At 54.0% G+C, this 22,011-nt stretch overlaps 1 protein-coding gene across 5 annotated transcripts in view; it reads left to right on the plus strand.

The window, feature by feature from the left end:
- TSPAN14 (tetraspanin 14) overlaps window positions 1-20,933 on the plus strand; it is a 72,074-nt gene extending 51,141 nt beyond the window's left edge. For all 5 annotated transcript variants that reach the window (XM_035023033.1, XM_035023010.1, XM_035023027.1 and 2 more), the window contains exons 3-9: window positions 8,583-8,633; window positions 10,439-10,585; window positions 12,313-12,483; window positions 14,417-14,542; window positions 15,629-15,673; window positions 17,987-18,106; window positions 19,185-20,933. In XM_035023033.1, coding sequence (XP_034878924.1) covers window positions 8,583-8,633; window positions 10,439-10,585; window positions 12,313-12,483; window positions 14,417-14,542; window positions 15,629-15,673; window positions 17,987-18,106; window positions 19,185-19,256 — 732 coding nt within the window. In that variant the 3' untranslated portion in view covers window positions 19,257-20,933. The remainder of the gene's footprint in view (window positions 1-8,582; window positions 8,634-10,438; window positions 10,586-12,312; window positions 12,484-14,416; window positions 14,543-15,628; window positions 15,674-17,986; window positions 18,107-19,184) is intronic.
- The last annotated feature ends 1,078 nt before the right edge of the window (window positions 20,934-22,011 follow it).

The raw sequence follows: 22,011 nt of genomic DNA on the forward strand, positions 1-22,011 counted from the left end.
TGTATGTTGTTTTGACCTGGCTGACATATTTATACAGTCAAAATTACTTCTCTAGAAGGGCTGCCCCAATTCATAGGAAATAGACCGCCTTATCTCCTAGGGTGTGTGTGTGTATTTTTCCACATTTGCACTTGCCAAGGCCGAGGGCAGGGATTGCTTAATCAGGGATTCCACTAGAGCGCCCTGATGCTACTCCCTGTAGGCTTCAGCTCCTGATCTCACTTGGGCACGTGGGAGGCCGGGATCATCAGCAGGGATTTCTGACGAAGGGCTGTTCACAGCGCACTGTGATCATTGCCCGGTGCATGTGACTATTATATGCTCCCGGGGTGGTGTCAAGTCTGGGTACCTGGTGATGTGTATAACTCTGCATCCTTCCCTAGTAGATAGCTGGCAAGGCCCAGTCTACTGATTGGTCTCGTGGGCACGAGTGCCCTGTTCCCATCTTGGTTCCCATCTTCCCACCTTCTTCTCCTCTCTCTCGCTCTCTCTTTTTTTTTTTTTTTTTGCTCTAGGGAGGTGTAAATATCACCTCTATGGAGGTGTAAATTTGATAGAATAATACCCACTTCCAGTGTATAGTTCGATGAGCTGACAGCTGTATACTCCCATGTAATCACCGTCACCCCAGTGAAGACGTAAAACCTTTCTGTCCCTCCAGAAACTGTCCTGTACCCCTCTGCAGTACTTCCCTCCCACCCTGTCCTCAGGCAAACCGTCCATCTGCCTCCTGTCACTCTGGTTAGGATAGACTCTTGGATCTGACTTCGTTTAGTGTAGGTGGTGTTTTCTCTGTTGTTCTGTTCTGAATTTCACTGATACCTTTAAAGACTTTAAAAAGTATTTTTAAATTTTATTTTTGAAAATTGTAGTAAAGCATACAGAATGATTTAGAATTGTCGTCATTTTTCGATGCACAGTTCAGGGGTATTAGGTCCGTTCACATTGCTCTGCGGCTGTCACCACCATCCATCTTCAGTCTGTTTCATTGATTCCTGCTCCTATTTTTTAATTATCGTTTTTAATTTTTTTTTTTTTAGCAAGAGAGAGAGAGAGAGAGCATGTGTGAGCATGTGGGAGGGGCAGAGGGAGAGAGAATCTCAAGCAGATTCCCCGCTGAGTGTGGAGCCTGACACGGGGCTCGATCTCACGACCCTGAGATCATGACCCGAGCCGCAATCAAGAGTCGGAGGGTTAACCGACTGAGCCACCCAGGCGCCCCTACGCCTATTTTTATTTCCTTGATTCTACTTTGGGATTACTTTGCTTTTTTTCTAGCTGGGTAAAATAGATTAGATCATTGATTTTAGATCTTCTTTCCTAGTATAGGTATTTGATACTCTGTGTTTTTTGCATCCCACACATTTGATACATTTTCATTTCATTTGGTGAAAATATCTTGTGTATGTGTACTCTGTATGTAATGTGTCCTTTCTTCTCCCTTCTGGCTCACTTCAACAGTTTCTCTTTATGACTGGATTTCAGCAGTTTTATTATAATATGGGCTGGTGTGGTTTTCTTTATTCTGTTTGGGGTTCATTGGGCTTTTGGGATTTGGGGGTTTATAGTTTTCATCAGATTTAGGACCACTTTGACCATTATTTCTTCAAATACACACCTCCCCTCCCTTTTTCTTCTCTGACTCCTTGTTGTCTCGTGGGTCACTGAGGCTCTGTTCAATCCCCCACCCCTACCCTTTAGTTCAAATAGTTTCTATTGCTTTGTCTTCAAGTTGACTCATCTTTTCTTCTATAGTTAGTGTCTAATTGCTGTTAAACCCATCTAGTGAATTCTTCATTTCCAGTGTTGTATTTTCTATTTCTAATAGTTCAATTTGGACCTTCTGTTTTCTATTTCTTTCCTCATTATGTTTATATTTCCTTTTAAATCCCCAAGGCTGTGTACAATATCTGTTTTCATGTCTTAGCTAATTCTACCTTCTTTGTCATGTTTGTGTCTTTTTCTAGTTACTGAATATTTTTCCTTGTTATAGATCACAAGGAAAAGTAGATTTACTTCCCTTCTTGCCTATCTAGTAAATTTTTGTATTTTTGTAATTTTTTTATTTTAAGGAGGCTCCATGCCCAACTGGGGCTTGAACTCACAGCCCTGAGATCAAGAGTCCCACACTCTACCTACCGAGCCAGCCAGGCGCCCCTGTCTAGTAACTTTTGGTTAGATGCTAGATATAGTTTTCCCACTTAAGCATTCCTCCTGTTTTGGTCAGCTCAGGCTGCCATAACAAAATACCACTGACTTGTTGACTTCAATGACAGAAATTTAATGTCTCACATTCTGGAGGCTGAAAGTCAGGGATTGGGGTGCCGGCACGGTTGGGTTCCGCTGAGGCTCTCTCCTTGGCTTGCAGATGGCTGCCTTCTTGCCGTGTCCTACATGGCAGAGAGAGCTCTGGTCTCTTTTTCTTAATAAGGCTACTAATCATGGAGGCCTCACTCATGACCTCATCTAACCCTATTTACCTCCCAAAGGCCCATCTCCAAACACCATCACATTGAAAGTTAGGACATCAACATACAGATTTTGGGGGACCCAACATCCAGTCCATAACACCTCCTTAACAGTATGATGTCTTCTGAATCTGGCATTTTTTGCTAACTATTGTGTGTGAGATTCATTCATGCTGTTGTATGTAGTTGTGGATCATTGGTTCTCACTGTTGTATAATAGTCCATTGTGGGGATGGATCATTTGAGATTTTTTACAGTTTTAGGCTATTTTTTATGACCTGTTCAGGTACTTTAAAGACAAGACCAGGTTGGAGACCTGAATTATAGGGATGCCGGGGGGTTCGTGTGGCCAAGCTGAAGGAAATCCTGTCTTTGGTCTCTAGGTCCAGATGGTTTCAATGTGAAAGTTCAGCGCAGGACTAGGCCGACTGCGGCTCACAGGCCTGGCTCTCGGCCGGGTTTTGCACATACAAGTTTATTGGAACACAGCCCTGCCCATTCGTTTACGTATTATCTCTGGCTGCTTTCCTGCTATAAAAGCAGAGTTGAGTGCTTGGAGCAGAGATCATCAAGCACAAAGCTGAAAATGTTTACTATATGGCCCTCTACAGAACTGTCAACTGCTGGCTTAGTATTTTGGTTTTCTCCCCACTGTTCCTCACTGAACTGTGCCGGCAATGGTAGAGGCTGGGGTGAAGGTGGGGCTGAGGCTGGGTTGGGGTTCCTTCTCTCTGTGCCTGGGGAGCTGCCTCTAACCTCCCTTGGATGACTCTGCCCTTCCTCCTTCCTGTCAAAGGCCTTGACACAGTAATTCCTGGGCGGGGCTTGGTGGGGGTGGGCTCTCTGTTATCTGGAAACTCAGAGACATCTGTGGAAACTGCCCCGAGTCCTCTGGGTAGTCCTTCCCCCTCCTCACTGGGGCCCCGACGCCGTGTTTGCTGGCTGTGCTGGAAAGGGCACACATGCTTCTTATTTTCAGAACCACCCTTCCGGCAGGAGGAAAAGCTGGTGTGTGATAGATAGCTGTGTGACCCTGCGCAAGGCACCATCCTGCCCTGCACTTCGCTTCCCTCTGTAAAGAGGAAGCCGGGCTCCAGTGTCCCTTCCGTCTCCCAGACCTTGCAAACTCCCACTGAGAAGTGGCTTAGTTTGGACTCTTTGAACGTGGGACTATTTGAAAGTGGCATTCCCTGTACTCTGTAGGGTTCAGAGTGGCTACAGTCTTGAAGGGCGAGGCTTCCTAACCCCGACAGATATCTTGAGACTCACTCTCAGCCCCCCGGGCTCTCAGGGTCAGGTTGGGTCTAGAGTCTCTGCCCTCTGGAGTCCTTTCTGGCCAGTAGTTTGAGTTGTTGGCATTTCAAGTGGCCACAAGCTCTCTGGTGTTTTCTGAACTCACCAGGTCTAGAGTTAGGGTTTCCTATCCTGGAAAGTGCCTGGACCATGGGGTTGCCACCCTGGCATGATTTATGAAGGCAGAGCTTAAGCCGTGGGAGGTGTATAGGCCTTTGCAGATTACCGGCCTCCAGCTGCTCAGTTTTGCAGATTGGCAGACTGAGGTCCAAGAGAGGGATGGTTTGCTCAAAGCCACAGGGTGAATTAGAAACAGAGCTGAGGTTCTGTTCTAGCTTCTTCCAGTCTGTCCTGTTTTCTTTCCATCATTCTTTCTTACCTTACTTAAAAAGCCTTCAGAGGCCCTGTTTCCCTAAACTCTACTTCACTGTTGTCCCTGAGACCCAGTAAAACAGATGCCTCTGGGAAAGAAGAACTTTCTCTTAGGACAAAGGCTGGAGCTGGAAGTTATTGGGGGGGTGGGGCACAGAGAGTCTAAAGGCCAGCAGATGCTGGTGGCATCTGGACGGCCCCTCAATGCCTCTGCTCCCCTCCCTTGCAGGAGGACAGGGCTCCCTTGGGCCGGCTCCATGCCCTGGGGTAAGCATGTCACTTGTGATATACTTCCTTCAATCCCTGCAACCCTCCTATGACCCAGGAAAGGTCATTCCCATTGTGCAGAGGAAATCATAGGCACAGAGGAGTTCCTGGACTTGGCACGAAGTCCTGTCACCAGACAGTTGCAGAGTGGAGACTGGAGCCAGGACCAGCTGACTTGTGCTGAGTGTTCAGCACTACTCAGGCCTTGAGTTTGGCTTTCTCTTGGGTTTCCTTCTGGTTTTCATTCTGAGACTCCCATAGGCAGCCCTGTGAACGTCAACCTCTGACAACCAGGGGATTTGCAAGAACCAGAGGCCAGTGGGCGCAGAGCCTGAGAGCATTGCATTGCTGCTGCTGGTTTGCCTTGAGCTCCCTGCAGGAAGGCCTCTGAGGCCTGTAAGAATTGCCCAAGTCCTTTTTTACACACCCCGAAACGAAATCTTGCAGGGGGCCAAGGCCACTGAAGTATGGGTGATGATGGGCTGCTTCTGAGCTGCTTGGTTTTGGAACCCTGCTCCTGTCCAGCCTGGCCGGTATCCTGGCCAGGTGTCTACACTTCCGTTGTCACTTGAACCTGCTTGGGTGAAGTGCCCCAGGCTTGCTCTCGTGGGGAGTGGATTCTGTGTAGCTTCCAGCCCAGAGTGTCCAGAGAGGACCCCTCACCTTCCACAGGGGGCCTTTGCCTCGGGGGGAGGGGTCAGTAATCTTTACAGTGACGCCCTGCTTCCTGGCCACAGAGTGGGCCACAGAGTGACCCTTGCCACCTGAGGACATGGGTCGTGGGCTTCAGAGTTGCACAGCCCGAAAGCCCCTTCTGCGAACTCCTGTGCCGTGGGGCCCCGTGCCTGCCCCTTGCGGTGGGGGGCTCAGGCAGCCGCTCGTCTTCCTGGCCCGCGTGGCTGCTCTGTGGGGGGTGGGATAATGTGCTGTCAGGAGGGTCAGAGACACCCGGTTTGGTTTGAACTCTGCCACTGGCTAGTTGTGTGCCTTTGGGCAAATAACCAAGTCATTCTACATCCGAGCTTTCCTGTTAGAAAAAGGGGGTAATAGTACCACACACCCGTGATGGGGTGTGAAGGGGCCCTTTAAGCGTAGGAGGTGTTGAATGCCGGCCTTGGCACCCAGGAAAGAGCGGTACCACTTGCCATGGTGACCACAGTGGTGTACATACCTGATGGTCCAAGGCCGGCCTCCCTTTGGGCTTAGTGGGAGTCTGGCCCCATCCTTTGGGGAGGGGATTTAATCAGGTCATAAAAGACAGACAAAGGAGGTTACTCTGAGGCTGGAAAGCACCCAGCTGAACTGTCGCTCCCAGATGGTTGGCCGCCAGGGACAACAGCCCAGCCCCACGGACCATCTGCCCCAGAGAGATCCAGGGGAGGGGGCCCCACTGGAAGCTGGGTGAAGCTGGCGAGTGTCCCGGCCTGGCTCATTCACGTGGCTGTTGGGGGAGCTCCCAGACAGCCCACTTCCCCTGTCTGGTCCTCCCTCAGTCTTCTCTTCTCTAGAATTGGTCCCCAAAGTTCCTGCCTTGGGCCAGTGTTCACTGAACCCATGATCGGACATGTAATCCCCCCCCCCCCGCTGGTTCCTGTCTTTCTGGTGCAAGTTCACTTTAGTTCTTTCTTTAAAACCAAATGGAGGGCGCCTGGGTGGCTCAGTTGGTTAAGCGACTGCCTTCGGCTCAGGTCATGATCCTGGAGTCCTGGGATCGAGTCCCACATCGGGCTCCCTGCTCAGCGGGGAGTCTGCTTCTCCCTCTGACCCTCCCCACTCTCATGCTCTATCTCATTCTCTCTTTCAAAAAAATAAAAATCTTTAAAAAAATAAAAAAAAAAAACGAATGGAAAAACCCATGAGCCCTTTTCTTAGTGCCCAGTTGTTGTAAGAGAAGGAAATCTGGGCTGCAGTGGGAGGGAGCTGGCCCTGACTCAGCCAGGGGTCTCAGAGGGGCAGGATTCTCTCACCATCCACCGTGGTGCCAGATGGGAGGTGGCTGTCATCGAAATCGGTTAGGAGGGGCTGCAGTGTTGTTGGGGACACTGGATGAGGCATAGGGAGGGACAACTTCCAGGACAACCTCCTGTCCTGATCCTGATGCCTCTTTGTAGGGCGTGACCATGGACCTGGCCCAGGCTGGGCTTTTGCTTGGCCCCCATTTGCTCTGAATGTATTTGGAGGGCATGAGGTGTAGGTTTTCTCATCCAAACAACCCAGTGAGGTGGCCGTGGTGCCATTTAATGAGAAGGGCAAGAGTTGGCAGGGGCTGGTTGGGGCTGGGAGAGCAAGGCTCCATTTGGGGCCATGTGAAGACTGAAATGTTGTCAGCTATCTTCCGTGCACAAGTCAACGTGGACATTAGGTATGGAGGTTTGGATTTGTGGGTCAGCTGTGTAGAGATGGTGTTTCAAGCCATGTGAATTATAGCCTCATCTAGAGAACCTGGGGGAGGCGGAGGGGTCCTGGACAGAGCAGTGAGGCTCGCCAGCATATAGAGGTGCCTGGGGGAGGATGAGCCAGCAGGAGAGGCTGAAGAGTGACCAGTGCTTTGTGTCGCCAAAGCTGAGCGCCTCAGCGCAGGAGAGAATGACTAGCTGTGTCTGGTCAGATCAAATAAACAGAAAAAAGACTTGATCTCTAGCTCTGGCAAGAGGCTAAGTCGTTGGGGACCTTGAGGAATGACGGGGAGGGAAGTCTACCGGATTCAGTGGGCAGTGATTGGTCACCTTCAGGCTTGCCTGCCCTGCAGTGTAAGACGCTTGGGGAAGGAGAGGAAGTGCTCATGCACCCCATCAAGAAAAACCAAGGCCTTTAGCCACTAATTAAATCAGCAGAGGACCACAGAGTTGTAAAACCAGGGTGGCATCGCCAGACCGCGTGTTGTTCCCTGGAGTGGAAGCTGCAGCAGCGTCGGGGCTTTGCCTGCGTCCTCAGTGCTGGCCGCGGAGCCTGGCACTTAGGAGGGCCTCAGGCAGTATCTGTTGAATGACTTGGATTCTAGGCCCTTCTCCTCCACTGCTGGGTGTTTTCATCTTGGCCCTCTTGGGCCCATGTTCTGCTTTGTAAAGTGGACGGATCAGGTGCAGGCAGGGCTTCTGTGGGAACCAGCGGTCAGGGGTCTGTGAACCCTCTGCAATCCCATCCCAAGTATTGGGCATGGAAGCATTCTGTGAAGGTGGTTTGTGATTCCAAAGAGGTTGCGATCTCCTGGGGGCTTTCTTTGAAGGGCCTCCCCTTCCCACTCCAGCCCCCCCAGGGCCAGTAGTGAAGTGAGAATATGCCTTGGAGAGGTGAGTCCTAGACAGACCTGTCCCCATTATTTACCGGGAGGTACTGATGAATGGCAGGCAAATGCTAGCGTGGTATAAAGAACTTAAACGCAGAAAAACAGGCAGCTTAATTTTCAGAGACCAGGTGTTTTGTTTTATATGGAAAAAATCTCTGGTTTAGAAACCTGTGTGGTGTTTGGGGGGCGCTTTCGGTTGTGGTACAGTGAGGCAGCCTGGTTCCAGTGGGGTGGAGGGGTGCACCTTTTCTGGGGTGAATGCGTTGTTTAGCACAGGCCTATTTTAATTCAGTCACAAATAACCCAGTAACCAATAACGCCAGAGCACACATGGGCCCCATGTGGAGCGGAGGTGCCCAGGGCCCTGGAGAGAGGCTCTCCAGCATGGGGAGCCTGTGAATGCACCTGGGGGGCTGCCACAGAGGGTCATGTCTTCTTTATACCAGATCCTGCACTGAAGTGAGTTCAGGGGCTTTGGGAATGTGGAGGAAACAGGGCAGGGCAGGAAACAGACACATCACGATGTGTCTCTGACTCCATAGTGTCGAGGGCAGCCTCTGCTCTGAGATCTTCCTTTCTGCTCTCTGGAGCGTGGGGGCCATTGAGTTTGTCCAGATGTTCAGGGAAGGTAGGTGTAAGTTACGCCAAACGCCTGGCCATTCCTTCGCTCTGGGGTAGAGTTCGCGTCATCTGCAGGGACCGAGGGCTTGCCTTGCCGCTGGCCCGCCTGCACGGACATGAGCCAGGAGCGTCCCTTGACTAGCAGTGTGGACGTTCCTCCAAGAAGCATGTTCATGGTGCTGGTTTCAGACTTAAGTAATTCTCTCCCTCTCTCCCTCTCTCCCTCTCTCCCTCCTTCCCCACTTCTCCCCTTCCCTCACCCCTCCCCTGCTTAGTTGGCTGGAGTTGTCTTCCTTGGAGTCGGACTGTGGGCATGGAGCGAAAAGGTAGGTGTCACTGTTAACCAGCACTGGGGAAGCATCAGGTCTCCGGGAGCAGGTGTGTTCAGCTTTAATTGCTCCTTCCAGACTCCTCCCTGACAAGCATTCTTGCATGGGGTAATGGTTTGTAGCCATTGGTCGTCACAGAGCCAGCTCTGGGAAATAGTTACTGAGCTTGTCGTGAGACCTCCTGGGCCCCTGGGACTGGCTCTGCTTCCCTGTGGTGGGGTCATGGCTGGGCTGGGCTGGGCTGGGCTGGTTGGATTTTTGAGCTCCGGGGAGTGTGGAGAGCCCTCTCTGCTGTTCCCAAAAGCCTCAGACGGCCTGAGGGCTTGTCTGCCCTTGTGTCCGGGGTGGGCCTGGGGCCGCCTTCTGCTCCTGTCGGTGCCTCTGGGAGCGAGCACCTCCCTGCTGAAGTTCTTGTCCTTCTGAGGTCGGGGGCAGGGCTGTGTGACACGCCCCCTGGGCGCCCTTCCTTACTCCCCTGTGAACCCCCTTGCCCAGCCTGTGCAGGAGAGGGGAGGTGGGGAGACCGGGCTCTTCCTGCCCAGAAGGACAAGGGGCAGTGGACGCTCTGAGGAGGGGACCGGACTCGCGAGCTGTTGAGCCAACGTCTGCTCCGTTGGTGGGTGCATGCTGGGGACGCAGAGCTGAAGAGGACCCTCGCTACAGGGCGGGCGGAAGAGGGGACAGAGAAGAAACAAGGCAGAACAAGGTGCCCTGGGCCAGGCAGGAAACTGGGAACTAAAGCATCGTGGAGCCTCAGGCCCACTTACCTTCAGTGGAAGCTCCCTCTGGTTCCAGGAGAAGGAGGCGGGAGTGCTTAGACCTGTGGGCTTTCTTGCCATGGCCTTAGGAGCTGAATAAGGCCCGCCTTGGGGTTTAGGCATCTTCAAGGTAGCCTGTGAATCCCTAAAGGGCAGGAGCTGAAGTGCAATGTCGCTTTGTCCTGCGGACAAACCCCGCAAGCCCCTGCAAACCGTGACTCATATCGCCACCGTGTGGCCATCTCCTGAACGGCAGCAGCTCCTGCTGAGCCCTGAGCGGAGGCCTGGCTACCTGGGAGCCTGGGAGCTGCTGGGTGCTGGGCCGGTGGCTCCTTTCTCCTTCCTCCTTTGAATCCTGTAGAACTCCTCAGTCGGTTTTGGTTCTCCCTAGCCACATGTGACTGTATGTATTTAAATTAGTTAAAATGAAACATGAGTTAAAATTCAGGTTTTCAGTTGCCCTCAGGTGCGCAATAGTAATGGGGCCAGTGGGTACCATTTGGGACAGTGCAGATATAGAACACCTCCCATCATCACAGAAGCTTTTATGGACAGTGCTGCCTTCATCTGCATGGCTGTTTTCCACCAGGGTGTGCAAAGTGAAGCTGTTTTCAGCTCAGGATAGTGGGCTTCTCCACAAACTGAGTGCACAGTAAGCTGCCACATGGCCAGAGGTCAGGGTGAGGCTCTGGCCCTAAGGTGCCCTCCACTCCAGGCCTGGCATAGGGATCCTGCAGTCTCCAAAAAAAGTATGGGTTCTGCCTGGGAGGGACTCACAGCCAAGGTGCAGCCCAGGATTGCTGCATGCGAGGGCCCTGGGAGCTGAGGCGGGCAAGGATCTGTGGGCAGAGAGGCCCCTAAGAGGGCAAGTGGGCAGGGGCCATGCTCTGTGTTCTGGCCTGGCTGTTAATGAGAGGGCTGAGCCTCAGAAGACAGGTCCCTGTCCTTATTTTAGCTCTGGACACAACCTAGCGCCCCGCGTCCCCCCCACCCCCCAGGCACCCTTGACTCCATGAGGCTGATGCTTTCTCTTGCCTCTTTCAGGGGGTGCTGTCTGACCTCACCAAAGTGACCCGGCTGCATGGAATCGACCCTGTGGTGCTGGTCCTGATGGTGGGCGTGGTGATGTTCACGCTGGGGTTCGCTGGCTGCGTGGGGGCCCTGCGGGAGAACATCTGCCTGCTCAAGTTTGTGAGTAGCCACAGATACAGGGGCGGGAGGGCTGTGGGCTCTGCGGGGCGGGCTTAGCCCTTATCTGGCCGGAGAGGGTCGCAGCTCTTACAGCCCCCCCCACCCCTGGGCCCCAGCAGTGCAGGGAGGATGCTGCCCACCAAACGGTAAGGTTTCAGGAAACAATTAGCTGAACCAGCTCTTCATCCCTGGAAAAGCTGGGCCCCTCTGGTTTTCAGCTCCTGGAGGGAAGCAGCCAGCTCCTCTCCCCCTCCCTTGCCTCTTATTTCCCTTAGAAGTTCTAAAGGAATTGTTTGTTTGCTACTCACCTTTGCCCTTCTTTTTTTTTTTTTTTAATTTTTTTTAAATTTTTTTTTTTTTTTAAAGATTTTATTTATTTATTTGACCAAGAGAGAGAGATAGCGAGAGCAGGAACACAAGCAGGGGGAGTGGGAGTGGGAGAGGGAGAAGCAGGCTTCCTGCCGAGCGGGGAGCCCGATGTGGGACTCGATCCCAGGACCCTGGGATCATGACCTGAGCCAAAGGCAGACGCTTAACAACTGAGCCACCCAGGCGCCCTCACCTTTGCCCTTCTTAGCTAAGATCAAAAGACATTGCCAGTAAAGTTAGGAAACCATTTCCCTCCTCCAGGGTGTGTGAATGTACTGGGATGTGCAATGCAGAATGCTTAATTTCCTGGCAGAACTGCCAGTTACGAAGAGTTTGGTTTTATATTTAGATACAAATTCACGTTGAAGTGCATTCAGTTAAAATTAAATAGCACCTGGGGGGGAAAACACATAATCATGTTTTGCAATATATTATTTGTTGAATTTATTAGATCAAGCCTTCTCTTCCCCGGGCTTAATTTAAAAAGCAAAACATGTGGTGGTGTTCTTTTTTTTTTCTCATTTTTTTTTTCCTCTTCAAAATATATGTAGTATCTTCCTTCTGTGTGAATGGAGGTTGCGTTTTGGAGGGCCCTGTGCGTATGTATGTTTGTGTGTGTATGTGGGTGTTTCCCCTTGTCTTATTCGGAGACCTTTGCCTGCCGTGGCCTCGCTGCTTAGAGCACAGGGTGACCAGTGGTGGTAATGGCCAGGAGAACTCACTCACTGCTGGCCGGACGTCTGCCGGATGGGAGGGGTGTGGCTGCGGGGGGCCCTTGCAGAAGGCCACCACTGTGGTGGCCAGGGGCGCTGTGCTTCTACAGAGGTCTTGACACGTACACAAGGACTCAGATGTCCTGCATGAGCTGCGTGACCTCAAGCAAGTGACATGCCTGAGTGGTTTCCTTGTCCCTAAAGTGTGGGTGACAGTAGATTTCTAGCAACTTGGCTGGTTGTGTGTGTGAGGAGAGTGGTCAGATACTGTGTCTGGGCCCCAGGCTCTGCCCTAAAGGAGCTGATGGCCTGGTGGGCTAGGTTAGCCGTTCATTCCCGGAATGGGGCTTGTTGGGGAGGGAGGCTACCTCACAGGAAATGGGTGACACAGTGGCTTGGAGCTTTCTCGTCCTTTCACTCATCTCTTACCAATGATGCTGTGATGTGGATGGGGGTGCACATCTGCATTTACAGATGGGGCGGGGCTGCCAGCCAGTAACATGGGGTCCCCGGGGGCTCTGGCACTGGTCTCTCGGGTGTGGAGCCCACCCTATGTGGCAGGCACCGATCCCGGGTCAGATGAGGTTTGGCCCCGCCGGAGGCCGGAGGTCTGATGACTCTCAATCCCATGCTTGCCCCATGCAGTTCTGCGGTACCATCGTGCTCATCTTCTTCCTGGAGCTGGCCGTGGCCGTGCTGGCCTTCCTCTTCCAGGACTGGGTGAGGGACCGGTTCCGGGAGTTCTTCGAGAGCAACATCAGATCCTACCGGGACGACATTGACCTACAGAACCTCATTGACTCCCTTCAGAAAGCCGTAAGCACCGCCGGCGCTGGCCTCCCGGGTAGAGCGTGGGCTTCCCTGGCCGGGGACGCTGCTCCAGCCTCAGCTAGCGGGGAACCCGGGGCGTCCCTCCTCAGCACAGCAGGTAGCGGGGAGGCCGTGGGAGGTGCCGTTCCCGCCTCTGGTCAATTTAGCTTTGCCCGCTCGTGGTTGCCTGGCTGTGTGGGCGTGTTCACAGTGTGTCCTCCCCCACTTGCATGGGGCAGGCGGTCTAGCTGCCCCCGCGGCCACCCTCCCCCTGGGCCCAGATCTCTCCGGTCCCAGCCATGCAGGTGGCCGCAGGTCCCCAGGCACTGTGGGTACCCAGGGGCGGAGCGTCTCCTCCCCCCAGCGTGTGACTCACTGTCTGAAGCTATTCCTGTCCCCTTCCTCCCTGGGACCTTTTCCCCTTCCTGTTCGAGAGGGCAGAGCTGCCTGGAGGAAGCTTCCCCAGATGGGGAGGAATGTGACCTCCCTGGAATATGTCCCCAGGGGGCTGTCTAAGCCATCCCAGGCCTTGGCTTTGACTCCATCTGGCCCCCGTCTCCCCTGTGTGCGTCTGCACCTGGAGGCTTGGACCACAGCCGTCCCCGCCCTGGGGGGGCCCACTCCCCGCCACCGGCTGGGGCAAGGCCGTCGTGTGATCCGTCTGTGCATTGCCAGAAAACCTCGCTTCCTCAGGGACTGCATGTGGAACTCTTGGGTTCTGAGAAGAAAATAAGCAAGCAAGCGTTAAAAATAACTCTGGTCCGCTCTCATGTTCACGAAAACTTGTTTACCCTTCTGTCGGGGATCCGGCCAAACCCACTTATGTGACCAGAGACGCTGTGTCGTAATAGTGACCGGCCCTCGTCTGCGACAGCCCCATTGCTGCCACTTCCTCCGCCCCTCACTGAGCCTGCCGGTGGTTCCCGTTGTCCCAGCGCCCGCTGCGCCCGGGTGCTCCTGCCCACACCCGCCTCGAAGCCAGGGCGCTCTCCTTCAGTGCCACCTTTCCCCTTGAAAATACGTTCTCCAGAGGCACTTGGTAAATTGTGGAGATTCCTCACGCCGAAATACTCGGGAATCACGAAAGCAGCTGGAACAGGGCAGGGTAAAGGAGGGGCATGGGATTTTATCTTAGAAGTGAAAGAAGACAACCAGGAATCCTGGTCATGTGTTTATTGTGATCACGGCCACAGCCACGTTAGTAGTCAGGACAAGGGTGAAAACGGAGTCTGCTCCTGCTCTGGGGTGCCCTTGACATCACTGTGTTGTTGTCAGTGTTTGGCTGTTTTACAAGTTTTAGATGAATGGCGATTCTCTTTGCAGCTACACCAGATAATGGGGGGTGCAGAGACCCCAGGTTATGGGGGGCAGAGCTATGATTGTGTTACTGCCCACCCCGCTCACAATTCTGGCCTTGGGAGTTAGACGTCCAGCAGCTGTTTTGTAAGGAGGCACCTAAGGGAAGTAAGGCCAGCTTGGAAATTTCTCTGAGAGGGAGCCGTGCTCACAGCCCACAAGGCGGGGTTCTCGGGGGCACCAGAGAACTGTATCAGAGGTACTGAGTGGCCTCCGAGGAGGGTGAGGAATCTGCTCTGGGCTGAGGGGAGGGGAGGAAGGGGAAGCTCCAGGGGGAGGAGGGTCTGGACCAGAGTGCCGAGCCCCAGCGGAGGCCAGGGGGCACTGCGGAGCCAGTCCTGCCTGCTGGACCCGGCGGGGGTGGGGGTGGGGGTCATGGCCGAGTTTCCTGGTTTCCTTCTTAAAAGGCTACCCAGGTCACCATGCTCAGCATCTCTGTGCATGCAGGAGGTCGGTGGGGGGCCTTGATTTCTCTGTGTGTACGTGAGCAGCACTTCCTCTCGTGTCCCCGCTCCCCTGTGGGTGGTCAGAGCCCTGGCTCAGAGCCGGAGCCCCTGACAGCTCTGGGCTTTCGTGATCCCAGAACCAGTGCTGCGGGGCATATGGGCCTGAAGACTGGGACCTCAACGTCTACTTCAACTGCAGCGGTGCCAGCTACAGCCGCGAGAAGTGTGGGGTGCCCTTCTCCTGCTGCGTGCCGGACCCCGCGGTGAGTCGGCCTGCCCCGGGGCTCATGGAGCAGTTCCGGACTCTGGAGGTGCCGGGCTGCTTCTCTTCGGGCCACCCTGTGCTCCCTCCACACACCACCGCCCGGTTCCTGCAGTGCCGAAACCCTCTGTGTGTAAATCCCAGGAACGGTTTTGCATGATCTGGCCTTGCTCTAGTGTTCTGGGTGAAGCAGGAGAAAACCAGTCGTGTCCCTCCCTTGAGGGGCTCTCACGCAGGGTGCCTGGACGAAATGCTAGAAACGTGGTGAGCCCTGGGCCGCCCTCTTCACTGTCCTCTGGAGAGAATGCCTGGGCGGTGGGGGTACTCACCGTCTGGGGTGGTGGAGGATTCTCGCCTTTCTTCTTCACCTGTTCTCATTCCCAGCCCATGGCTCGGGTCCCTGGGTTCCAGAAACGGGGCTCTTGGGGTGACCTGAGAAGGGGCACTGAATGTTTGCTAGAACTGTGAGCCCTTTACATCTGCGGTACTGGGCCCCGGGGCTCCGAGCAGCCCGCTCCCCAGCCCAGGAGAGGCTCGGGTTTGCTGCGACCGCACAGCTAGGGCCTGAGATCCCCACTGTGACCGTGAAATACTGAGCGAGCGGAACTTGCATCTCCCAGCGCAGACACTAGCGAACTATGACCCGTGGACCAGATCCAGCCTCCTCTGTGTAGGATCTTTGAGCCGAGAACAGTTTCACCCATTTTTAAATGGTTGACAATAAATGAAAGGAAGGATAATATTTTGTGATAGGTGAAAATTATATGAAATTTAAATTTCAGTGTCCATAAGTGAAGTTTTGCTGAAATATGGCCATGTGCATTTGTTTATGCATCATCCATGTCTTCCTTCATGCTCCAAGAGCAGAGTTGAATAGTTGCTATGTAGACAGGTCTCCCTCACACACACAGCTGGCCAACCTTTGTCCTAGTATGAAAGGTTAGTTGGCATCGGGATTAAAGGATGTGAGCTATAATGGAATTTGTACAGGTGTTTGCTGATGTTTGGTTGGGACTTTTCTAGAGCCTTCCACCATTGGCTTCCCAAGAGATCAAAAATGACCAATTTTTTCCTGCTTTTCTTACAGCAAAAAGTTGTGAACACACAGTGTGGATATGATGTCAGGACCCAGGTGAGCACCCGATGCATGCAACTTTGAGTTCATCAGGTTTATTCCCTGTGGTCCAGCATCCTGATTTAGCACAAGTGCAAATTGGAGTGGGTAAGACTTGAGTCTGCCATCTAAGCTGGGAGCGAGCTGGGTAGGAGCCGCTGGTGGCAAGACTCCCGGGAACAGTGAGGGGGGTGATTCCCAGCTCTGTGAACTGCAGTCACAAAATCTAGCAGTTACTGCATTAGTGGAAAGAGGTCAGATGAAAGTTTCGGGAACAAAGGCTGTATTTTTAATGGCTCCTTGGAGTCCCAGGAGGTGTCTGTTCTCTAGGAGTTCAGGATGAAGCTGTAGGAGCGTGTGGCTTGGTTTAGCTGCCATATGGAGGCGGGGGTGACAATGAGCAGGGAGACAGGTCTTGGGGCGGGAGAAAGGCTCAGTCCTCCAGGGCTTTCTTCAGGCCACAGGGGGTGTGGGAGTGAAGAGAAGTGAGTGTCCCCCTCCCCGCCGGCACTGCTCGGTGGCCTTTGGTGGTATGAGTGACTGATGTTCTGAAGGAGGGAACTTGGGGAATCCACGAGTACCCCTCCTGTTGACCACAGACATCAGGGATGTGTGCCTCCGGTTTGGGAGGCCCAAAGCCCTTCTGCAGGGACCTCCGTCAGTTGCATGGGACGGGCTTTCACCAGCATTGTCCTCTCATTGCCACTTGCGTTAGATTCTAGGGCTGTCATAACCAAGTAGCACAGACTGTGGCTGAAACAATGGAAACGTCTCTCCTCAGAACTCTGGTCAGAAGTCCGACATTAGGGTGTTGGCAGGGTTGGTCTGAAGCCTCTCTCCTGGGCTTGTAGGTGGCTGCCTTTTTCTGTGTGTGTGCCCACCTCGTCCTCCCTCTGTGTCTTTTGGTGTCCTGATCACTTTTTTTTTTTTAAAGATTTTATTTATTTATTTGATAGAGAATGAGAGAGAGAGACCATGAGAGGAGGGAGGGTCAGAGAGAGAAGCAGAGCCCGATATGGGACTCGATCCCAGGACTCCAGGATGACCTGAGCCAAAGGCAGTCACTTAACTGACTGAGCCACCCAGGCGCCCCTGATCACTTTTTATAAGGACACCAGTCATATTGGATTACAGCCTACCCTGATAACCTCATTTTAATTTATTTACCTTTTTTTTTCATATGGTATTTCTCTTTCTCTGACTGACTTATTTCGCTTAGCATAATACTCTCTGGCTGCATCGACGTTGGTGCAAATGGCAAGATTTTATTCTTTTTTTATGGCTGAGTAATAATCCGTTGTATATATGTAACACATCTTTTTTTCCCTCAGATCTAGAGTTTGGGTTCGGTTTAGGGCCAGCATAATGGTTAGGGTTAGGGTTGGGGACAGTGTGAAGGTATGTGCCTATTATCCTGCAGTTCAGAGACCTCTGTGGAGGGATAACTTTAGAGTTAGGGTTATTGTTAGGGTTAGGGGTTAGGGGCTAGGGTGAGGGTATGGGTATGTGCCTGGTATCCTGCTGTTCAGAGATCTCTCCAGAGCATTGAGTTTAGCATTAGGGTTAGGGTTATGGGTTATATTACCTCTTTAAACACCCTGTCTCCAAATGCAGTCACATTCTGAGGAATTGGGGTTAGGACTTCAACGTCTGAATTTTAGGGGGACACAGTTCAGCCCCTCACCCCACTAAAATGGATTACTAATCCATCAGTGTTGCCATGGGCGAGGCTGTGTGTGGGTGAAGGTGGGCTGTGTGTGCTGAGGGCACCTCCTGTGTGCCTACTGAGTCTCCGCTAAGGGTCAGGATTGGAAGGAGCCCGTGGGCTTACGACCGTTCCTGTGACCCTGGCTGCTGGAGCCAAGCTTAACTGGGTGGGGGACACAGTCTGGGAAACCACTGTCCTCTCCTTCCCCAGCCAACTTCTCTGACTTAGAAGATGCTGAAGGCCCTTCTAGTTTCTCTCTTTAAAGGCACATCTTCCTTCTTGAGCCCTGAGGCCCCTCCCTCCCTTCCTTCAGATGTGGGCTCTGGGGGTGTGTCCCTCTTTCAGTCTGGGGAGGCCCAGTGGGAGTGGGTAAAGACCACCACCAGGGAGCCTTTGTTGGGGCAGAGTAGAAGATGCAGACTGCCCGGGGAGAGGGGAGAGGGCGGAGACCGAGGCAGGTGGATGCAGTTCTCCTGGAGAGTTCTGTCCGTCCTTGGCACCTACCTTCCAGCACCCTGGCTCCCACCGAGCCTCACCCTGCCCACTGCGGGAACCCTCTGGGGAGCCGGGGTGGGGAGGCCCCACATGCCTTGGGCTCAGGTCGCTGTGGTGTTTCCCTGCAGCTGAAGAGCAAGTGGGACGAGTCCATCTTCACAAAAGGCTGCATCCAGGCGCTGGAGGGCTGGCTTCCGCGCAATATTTACATCGTGGCCGGCGTCTTCATCGCCATCTCCCTGCTACAGGTTCGTTCCCCCTGCCCTTTGTGGCTTCCTCTGTCCTTGTGGGTCGGTCGCACCTGTTCATTTGAACCAGATGGCACGTGGGAAGACTGGTGGCCGAGAGAATGGGGAGGAGGAGGGGAGGCAAGAACTCTGCGAATCCGAGAAACCAGGAGTTCTCCGGGGTGCGCAGGGCTTGGGAGGAGAAGCCGGCAGCCCCCAAGCAGCCTCGGGGACGGCAGCCGCCGCCATGCAGAAAGCACATCGTTCACCTCCCACACGGTGTTGTGAAGAGGGTTCCTGACCGCGGCCCAGGGTCTGCTCACCATCCACACACCCCTTCCTCCTTCACCCCGCGAATGTGTGTTGAGTGATCTCCGAGGGAAGCTTAGACACAGAAGCACCTAGAAAAGGAAAGAACAAATTTACTTGCCAAACGGGCAGAGCAGTCAGACTTCAGAAGGACTGGCTCATCAAATACAAACCACAACAAGAATTTAAAGGGGAAGTAAAATTCCAAGATTTCCACGGCCCCCTCGCCTGCCTTCCTTCCCTTCCCGGGGAGGCTCCTTGTCTGGGTCTCTGTTCCCAGCCCTGCCACAGCCCACGAGTTCACGTTGGTCTGTTTCTGGTAGAAAAACTGTCTTCCCACATGACGATGCTGGTCACCAAGGTCAGACGGCAGCACAGCTAAAATCAGGGAGAACCTTGTTTTTACTGTGGAATCCAGGTTTACAGGAAACATCGAGATTTATTATTTTGCGTCGAAACCAGTCAGGTGACTCTGTTATTTTTGGTTTAACTTCGGGTGCAAAGTGTGCCCCAGCTCATGGTATGTGACGTGCATGGCCCTGTCGGAGGCAGGCCTTCTGTGCTGTCTGCTGTGTGCCCCAAACTTCTAGGCCCCAGGGATCTAGCAAAACAGACCCCGGGACTCACTTTCTCCTGGTGGGTGGGTCTTGTTTTGCCACAGGCCCAGTTGTTCTGTGTGCTGCGTCCTCAGTGTGCAGAGCGGGCCCGGGGCTGGTGTGCAGTGCAGGCTTCCCCGTGCACCTCGCCGTCGGGCCCCAGCGCTGACAGCCTGTCCTGGCTTTGGTTTCAGATTTTTGGCATCTTCCTGGCGAAGACCTTGATCTCGGACATTGAGGCGGTGAAGGCAGGCCATCACTTCTGAGGAACAGAGGTGAGCAAGCAGAGCTGAGCCACGCCATGGAGGCCAGAGCCCTTCACTCTTGTCAAGTCGACATCCAGAGGGAGAGAAGTGGACGCACCCAGCCAGAGCCAGCACCCTGTCTTCGGCCTCAGCGTGCCGCGACCTCCCTGTTTCTGTTTGCTGGTGCTGAAGACCAAGGGGCCCCTCTGACCTGCACGGACTTGGGACGGAGACCCCCCCCCCCCCCCGGGGTCTACCCAGAGACAGAGAACATGTCTTTAAGCGGGGGTGGTGACTCTGAGGGACAGAAGGCTCCCGTGGCTGTGAAAAGGGCTTGACTTGGTTCTCCTGGAGACTAAGCGTGTCTGCAGGGCACCCTGGCCTCCCCACTCGTGTCACTGGTGCTGGCCCGGAGGGCAGCCTCGTCTGCTGCGGGTGGGACATGGGGGCGGGCGGGCCCAGCAGACGGGGACGAGGCTTCTCCCAGCAGCAGAAGGACCTGGGGAGGGGAAGGGGCACAGGTGGACCATGCCAGCAGAGCCTGTGGTGTCTGCACAAGTCGGGGGATGTTTGCAGGATCCTCAGCCATGTCCAAGTAAGCCTGAGCCATGTGTGGACGGTGCCCTGGAGCGCCCCGTCCGCTGCCCCTGCCAGGGCGAGACCCGCCTCCAGCTTCGACAGTGGTGTGCCCGATGGCACGGGGGGAGGGGGGCGTGGGCAGGGTTCTCCTGAGTCGGCGCTCCCTCTCTGAAAGTGTGTAAATAGTTTATTTATAGGGATAAGAATGTTCTCACACCGTTTCTTCATTTCCTCTGGCATTCCCTCCAAGCAGCCTTACACGGTGTCTGGGACTGAAGCCATCCCTCTCAGTTCCCTTGAGTGTCTCAAGAACCAACCCCATCACTTCCCCTTTTCATGCCTCACAGCCCAGGTGCACACGCGCGCTCCCCCTTCCTCTGTGCACCCCCAGCTCACATGCACCCACTCCCCTCCCCAGCTTGGCCTCGCAGGCTTCTGGTCTTGGTGCTACTGAAACCGCCACCCGGAACTTGAATCCTGACCCCTCCCCCCCCCCCGCCCAAGGCAAGGGCCAGAGACGGCCAGCCTGGAACCTGTGACCAGGGCTCCTGTCGAGGCCACATGCTAAGGGCCGCTGGTCGGCCTGGCATTTGCCTCTCCCTGGAGAGCGGACCTGCGGCTGGGCCCCTGTGTGGAGCCGGAGACCCCAGCCTGCAGCTGTGTAGAAGCTCGGGATGGTTCTTTTTTTTGGCTAACCTTTGTGATGACCCCCCTCCGCTGTCCCCAATCAGGATGTCTGTGGTGATCATGTCCACCCTCCCTGGCAGGGCTGTCCTGGGGCTTGCTCTTGGAAATGAAGTCTGTCTTATGTACCGAATGGTTTGTGCGTCTTTGGCTGGGCTCCTCCCTTAACGCTTCTCTGGATCTTGTACCAGTTCTGTCCTCATCATTCAGGGATTGAATGCTACCTTCACTGACTTGCCGAAGTATACATGCTAGTGTGGTGTAAACTGGTGGGTGTTTGTTGATGATGTTATGATTTTTGTTTTTGTTCTTGTTTTTTTTTTTTCTTTACAATTTTCTCTGTAGACTAGAGGAAGAAGAATGCTTGTGTTTTCAGGAAGTATGATGCTTTTCTTTGACTGCCAAACTCTTTTATGGAATATATCTTTATATTAATGCTGTTGTCCTGGTGGTTTTTATTTTGAGTGACATCAAGATGGCATTAAGCGTTGCAGGGGTAAACTCAGCTGCCAAGGGAACCAGGGGGACTGTGTGTGACTCGACACAACAGGACAGTGGAGGGTAACGGCAATCATGGTCGGCATAATCCGGAGTAACTTTCATCAAGTGATTTGTTTTAGATTCTGCACGCCACTTCCAGTTATCCTTTGTGTGGAGGTTACAGCTGGACCAAGCGGGCTTGCGGCTTGGTCAAGCTCAGCCAGAAGCACGAGGCAGAGCTTTGACTCTGCAGGCCGGGAGGAAGTGCATTAGGCTACCTCTGTCCAGCCCCGGGCGGTATGATCCAGGCAAGAGAGCTTGGGGACACTGGGTCGGGATCTGGGCACTGCTGCTACACGGGTGTGTCTGGACCTGCTGGCCCATCTGTGAAGGGTTAGTGTGCCTCTGACCCATCCTGCCCTGGGGGAGATGGTGGCTCCAGACCCAGCGCTGCTGGTGCGTGGACCCCCAACAGCTTAGCTTCCTGCACCGCTCCTGCTGGCCCATCTCTCGAGCTCGACTGGGTGGCCGGACCCCTTGCAAGACTCTTGACAGCTCACAGCCCAGCTCCGGGTGAAGACTAGCTATGACTTTCTCGAAGTTGAGTTTGTTTTTCAATTAGTTTCCCAAACTCTGGCCATTGGAACCATCCCCTCTGACTCTCAGCGGTTGGAGAATAGAGAGGAGGCCCAGCGGAAGTGGTGCACGTGTGGCCGTCTCCAGTGAACCCGCCTCGAGCCACAGTGCAGCTGTCCCGGCCCTTCCCTGCGCAGCCCCCGTACTCCCTGCCCTCCCAGACCGGGTGGAGGCCAGTGTGACCTGTGCACGTCTCCCCTTTGCCCCCACATACGCTCACTGTAACGTGTCTGGCTCTCCCCTTATCCTGCCCGCGCCCCTCCTGCCCCCTCCTCGAAGGACTCGGCTGCATCATTGTTCTCCCATGTCCTCTCCCACTCACACCGTTACATCTTTCCCCATCTCCGAAAGCTTGCTTCGGCCCCCTCGCCTGCCTTCCTTCCCTTCCCTTCCCGGG

Source organism: Mirounga leonina, unplaced genomic scaffold (genome assembly GCF_011800145.1).
Source record: "Mirounga leonina isolate KUSES-001 unplaced genomic scaffold, KU_Mleo_1.0 Mir_114, whole genome shotgun sequence".
Classification (NCBI taxonomy): domain Eukaryota; kingdom Metazoa; phylum Chordata; class Mammalia; order Carnivora; family Phocidae; genus Mirounga; species Mirounga leonina.